The 5,568-nt window shown below is 75.9% G+C and overlaps 1 protein-coding gene across 1 annotated transcript; it reads right to left on the bottom strand.

Annotated features, from left to right (window-relative positions):
• Positions 1-573: 573 nt before the first annotated feature.
• On the bottom strand, positions 574-5,147 carry PCGF1 (polycomb group ring finger 1). The gene is made up of 9 exons (XM_038178863.2): positions 4,598-5,147; positions 3,449-3,554; positions 3,207-3,359; positions 2,311-2,382; positions 2,080-2,188; positions 1,526-1,559; positions 1,251-1,337; positions 1,067-1,147; positions 574-743 (listed from the first exon to the last, which is right to left on the bottom strand). Exons 1-9 carry the CDS (start codon positions 4,691-4,693, stop codon positions 696-698), a joined length of 786 nt encoding a protein of 261 aa, XP_038034791.2. The 5' UTR covers positions 4,694-5,147; the 3' UTR covers positions 574-695.
• Positions 5,148-5,568: the final 421 nt, after the last annotated feature.

Here is a 5,568-nt window from a genome sequence, read left to right on the forward strand (position 1 = left end):
GGGGGCCGGGGGCGGCCCCGCCGCGCTGCTGCCGGCGCCGGGGTCCCGCGGGGGAGGAGGGGGGGGGTTCCGCGGGCACCCCCCGGGCTGACCGGGGACCGGGCTGCGGCACGGCCCCGGGGCTCCGCGGCGGGGGCCGGGCACCTGTTCCCCTGCCCGGAGCGGGGTCCCAGCCGCCGGGACGCGGTAACGGGCGGCCCCGGCCCCGCGCCGCCGCCCCCCCGCGCCCCAGATGGCTGCGGGAGCGCCCCCCCCGCGGCGGGGCCGCCCCGTTCCGCCGCCCCCCGGCGCCCCGGGCCCGTGCCTTCATCACGGCTCATTATGCGCGGGCGGCGGGGGGCGGCGCGGGGGGGCCGGGCCGGGCGGGTGCCGCATCTGCGCTCGGCCGAGGGGCTGCGCGCACCGGCACCGCGGGGAACCGGGGGGGGGAAGGAATGAGGCTGGGGGGGGCCGGGCCCCTCAGCGCCACCCCGCACCCCACAGCGCCGTGCCTGGGGTGCACCCCCCCGCCAGAGGGACCCCAGCAGCAACCCCCAGCCTCCCCCCACCTCCCCCAGAGAAGGGAGGCGCAGAGGATTTTCAACAGTTTTATTCAAAAAATAAACTCAAGCGGGGGGGTATTAAGTTAGGAGGAGTGGGGCAGGGGGGCAGGAGCAGGGCTGCGCTGCGGGGGGGGGCAGCACCGCCCCCAGCCCCTACCTCCTCTTGTCCTTGATGCTGTAGTGCAGCAGGAGGGGCGCGGGCTGCAAGGCAAGGGGGGGGCGTCAGGACAGCAGCAGCACCCCAAAGCCATCGGCCCCATGTGCCAGGGCCCCGGGCGGGGGTGACCAGCGGGGGGGCTGCTCCGTGAACTTGCCCACCCCTCCTGGGATGTGCCCCCACCCTGACCTGTGTGGGGACGCAGCGCCCGGTGGCAGGGAGCGGCGTTATCCAGCACCTCGTCTCCCTGCTCCCCTGCCTCAACCGAGCACTGCCCCAGCCCAAACAGCCCCCAGAGCCCCCCCATCTCCCCGCCCAGGGCAGGGGGACCGGGGGCAGCGGGTGCCCGTCCCCCCCCACCACCCACCTTGCCGAACCAGCGCGAGAGCCAGAGCTGCTTCATTGTCATGTGGTCGGGGAGCAGCTCGCCACCGAACAGGATCTGCACCTATATGTGGGGGCACGCAGTCAGCCAGGGCCTGCGCCCCCCCCCCCAGCTCCCACGCAGGGTCTGCGCCCCCCTGCCCCCCCCAGCCCCGGGCCCCACTCACGTGCTGCAGCGGCAGCCCCAGGCGGTGACACAGGACCCTCCGCAGGTGCCGGATCTGTGCCCGCACGGAGCACCTCACGTACTTATGCTGCAAGGGGCAGAGGGCTCAGCGCGGGGTGGGTGCTCGGCAGGGGGCCCCAACCCACCCCCCCCTCTGGGATCAGCACCGGGCAGAGCCCTCGCCCCTGCACCACAGGCACCGAGCCCGAGGGGGGGCTCTGCATGCCCCCCGGTCCGGGGCCATCCCTGGGCACTCAGTAGCCCCCGGGCGCTCACCTGCAGCACAGCCTTGCTCTTGTCCTTGCTGGAGCTGCGGGGGGAAGAGAAGGGGGGATCTGGGGACCCCTGCAGGGGAGAGGGGCTGCAGCCCCCACCCCTTTCCCCGGCACAGCCTGGGACAAGTCCGCAGGGGCTCCTGCGCCCAGCCCTGGAGGCGGGGGCTGCCCCGTGCCACACGTCCCCCCGCTCCCCCGTCACGCACGCGTGGAGCTGGGGCTGCAGCGGGGCAGGCGTGCGGCTGGGCTGGCAGCTGAGCTGCAGCCATCGATCCCATTACAGCTCCCCGAGCTGCCACTTATTGACTTTGCTGTCGGGAGCCAGCAGGCAGCTGCGCAGCGCGCCCTCCCCAGCATTTATTAATGCTCACAGCCGCCAGGCAGGGGCTGCTGCTGGGGGGGGGGGGGATCTGCAGCACGGCCGCGCAGCCCCACGGCTCGGCCGGGTCCCCTGCTGCCCAGCAGCGGGATGCACGGGGTCCGTGCTGTCCCTGTCCCTGTCCCTGTCCCTGCTCCCACCCAAGGGGCAGCAGCTCGGCGGGACCCCCCACTCACCTCTGCTTCTCGAGGCACAGCGAGACGTGCTCGTCGTAGCGGAAGTAGTGGGCGCGGGAGTGGTCGAAGGTGCTGTAGGGGAGCCCCATGGGGTCGCCCCCGACTGTGTCTGGGGAGAAGGGGGTGGCAGTCAGCCGGCCCCAGGAGCCGGGGCTCTGCATGCAGCCGGCTCCTGGCACCGCTGTGCTCTGGCCCCGCGCCCCCCTTGAAGCCCCCCGGCCCTGCGCCCACCCTCGCCGCTGGGCTGCGTCACCCGGTCGAGGCCGCGGGACTGGTAGAACTCCCGGATCCTCTTCTCTTCACCTGCGGGGGAGAGGCAAGCGGTGCTCAGGGCCGTCCCCTGCCCCCCCAGACCCTGGGGGCTCCCCAACTGCCCCTCGCCCACCTCCCTGCTGCAGGGGGGGTTGGCAGCACTGCCAGAAGCCGGGTGCCCTCGGGCAGCCCCAGGGACCTGCAGCAGTGCCCCGTCTCACACAGCCCCGTCCCTGCTCTCGGCGTCCCTCAGACCTGCTCCCACTCTCCCTCCCCACGTTTTGGGGCGCGGGGCCCACACCGTGCGCTGCCTGCACGCCCCCAGCGCAGCACAGGCACGTCTCCATCCCGCCGTGACAGCGCCCGGAGCCCCTCCGCCTCCCCCCGCCGCTGCGGCGAGCTGACATTTCCAGAGACGCGTCCCCAGCGCCTTCCCCATCCCCGTCCTGAGTGACGGCGGCTGATCTGGAGCCCCCCCGCCAGCACCACTTTGCATTCATCACCACCCGCCCGCCGCCCGCCTTCGCTGCGCTGTCGCTCAGAGCCTGGCCCTGGGGACACCGCTCGGAGCTGGCCCCGGCTCCCGGCCCCACGGCTCAGCACCACCGAGCACAAACCGGGCACCAACGCCTGGAGCAATGAGGGGGGGGCGCAGAGCTGGGCTCAGGCACCTCCTTGGCCAAATCCTGTCCTCCCCGCTCTGCTCCCTGCCACCTCCCTGTGGGGCATCCGAGGGGCAGCAGCGGGTCCCCTGCCCACATCGCCACTTGGGATGCGTGGAGCCACGGCCCGGGCACCCCGCAGCACCCCCTCCCCAGCCAGGTTTCCCCGGGGCACAGCCCGCGGGCACCCCGCAGCACCCCCTCCCCACTCACTCTCCTGCAGGCCGGGCACCAGCTTGTAGACGATGTCCTGCATGACGCGGTCCAGCTTCAGGTTGAGCAGCGGCTGCGTCTCGTGGATCTTGGTGTTGCACATGGGGCAGTACTTGCTGGTCTGCAGGTACTTCACGATGCAGCTCTTACAGACTGGGGACGGAGGGGGGGGGGGTCAGCGGGGCCGGGCGCCCCCCGGGGCAGGGGGCTGGGGGGGCTGGGGGGGCTGGGGGGGCACTCACAGGTGTGCAGGCACTCGGTGATGGTGGTGGCGTCGATGAAGTACCCGGCGCACAGGCAGCACACGATGTGCTCGTTCAGCTCCTTCATCTTCACCTTCACCTCCTCCTGCGGGGGGGGGGACACCGCGTCACCCGGCCCCGTGGGGGGGCACCGGGCTGGGGGGGGCGGCGGGTGGGCAGCGGCTGGGGGCAGGGGCTGGGACTGGGGGCAGGGGCTGGGGGCTGGGGCTGGGGCTGGGGGCAGGGGCTGGGGCAGGGGCTGGGGCTGGGGGCAGGAGCTGGGGGCAGGGGCTGGGGGCAGGGGCAGGGGCTGGGGGCAGGGGGCAGGGGCTGGGGGCAGGGGCTGGGGCTGGGGGCAGGGGCTGGGGCAGGGGCTGGGGGCAGGAGCTGGGGGCAGGGGCTGGGGGCAGGGGCAGGGGCTGGGGGCAGGGGGCAGGGGCTGGGGGCAGGGGCTGGGGCTGGGGGCAGGGGCTGGGGCAGGGGCTGGGGGCAGGAGCTGGGGGCAGGGGCTGGGGGCAGGGGCAGGGGCTGGGGGCAGGGGGCAGGGGCTGGGGGCAGGGGCTGGGGCTGGGGGCAGGGGCTGGGGCAGGGGCTGGGGGCAGGAGCTGGGGGCAGGGGCTGGGGGCAGGGGCAGGGGCTGGAGCAGGGGCCGGGGGCGGGGGGCAGGGGCAGGGGCTGGGGCAGGGGCCGGGAGCGGGGGGCAGGGGCTGGGGGCAGGGGGCTGGGGGCAGGGGCAGGGGCTGGGGGCTGGGGGCACCCCGGGCACCCCCCCCCATGGGACAGCGCTGGGGCCCCGCCCCCTGCTCACCTGGCCCCGCCCACCACACCTGGCCCCGCCCCCTCACATGTGCACCGCCCCTCACGTGCCCCCGCCCTCACGTGGCCCCGCCCCTCCCCTGTGCCCCGCCCCCTCTGCTCCAGGCCCCGCCCCCTCCCCCTGAGGCCCCGCCTCCCGCCCGCCCCGTCCAAGGCCCTCGCCCCGCCCCCTGGCCCCGCCCTCCCGCGGCGGGGGCTCCCGGCGCATGCGCAGCGCGGTGGGGACGGCGCCTGCGCGGCCCCGGCGCCCCCCCGAGCGGCGGTCGCGGCGCCTCTTCCGCCCACGCATGCGCCGGGCGCCCCCCGCCGGCCCCGCCGCCCGCCGCCGCTCGCCTCGTTCCGGAGCGGGTCCATCTTGTAGACGGCCTGGAGCTGGTTCCGCAGCCGCATGGCGATCGCCATCGGGCCCCCCTGAGGAGGCGACGCCATCTTAGAACCTCCTCCGCCTCCCCGCTCACTTCCGGGTTCGGGCCGGGGGCGGGGCCGGCGCCACGCGCGGCGTGACTACAACTCCCGGCGTGCCCCGCGCGCCTCGCCCTGCGCCGGCCAAGAGCACGGGCGCCCCCTGGCGGCCAAGCCGGGAAGCACGGCCGGGCGGCGCGGCGCTGGCCCCGGTGCTGGCCCCTGCCCCCGCCGGGCCGGGCCGGGCCGAACCGGGCTGAACCGGGCCGAGCCGCGTCGTTCCGTGCCGTGCCGAGCCGTGTCAAGCCGTACAGATCGAGCCGAGCCGTGCCGAGCCGAGCCAAGCTGTGCCGTGCCGTGCTGAGCTGTACTGATCCAGCCGAGCCGAGCCGTGCCCGGTTCTTTGCCCCAGGGCCCTGCCCTCCCGATCCCGGCACTCCCGGGGCTGGCTGCAGGGCCCAGTCCCGGAGCCTCGCGCCCCCCCCGGGCCCTCCACGTGCGTCCCCCCCCACGTGGCCGCCCCGCCGCCGGCAGCCAATGGGCGGGGGGCGCCCTGAGCCGCGGCCAATCAGCGCCGGGCGCGGTGCGGCCGGCGGCCAGCAGGGGGCAGCAGGGAACCGCGGGAAGGGCGCCGGGGGGGCACCGGGGGCAATGGGGGCACGGGGGGGGCAACGGGGCACCGGGGGGCAATGGGGGCACCGGGGGCAATGGGGGTACCTGCGGTATAGGGGGCACGGGGGGGGGTAATGGGGGCACCGGGGACAGCGGAGGTATTGGGGGTACCTGGGGTATAGGGGGGCACCGGGGGTAATTGGGGCACGGGGGGGCGATGGGGGCACCTGGGGGGCAATGGGGGTACCTGCGGTATAGGGGGCACGGGGGGGGGTAATGGGGGCACCGGG

The sequence above is a fragment of the Anas platyrhynchos genome, chromosome 4, assembly GCF_047663525.1.
Source record: "Anas platyrhynchos isolate ZD024472 breed Pekin duck chromosome 4, IASCAAS_PekinDuck_T2T, whole genome shotgun sequence".
In the NCBI taxonomy this organism is placed as follows: Eukaryota; Metazoa; Chordata; class Aves; order Anseriformes; family Anatidae; genus Anas; species Anas platyrhynchos.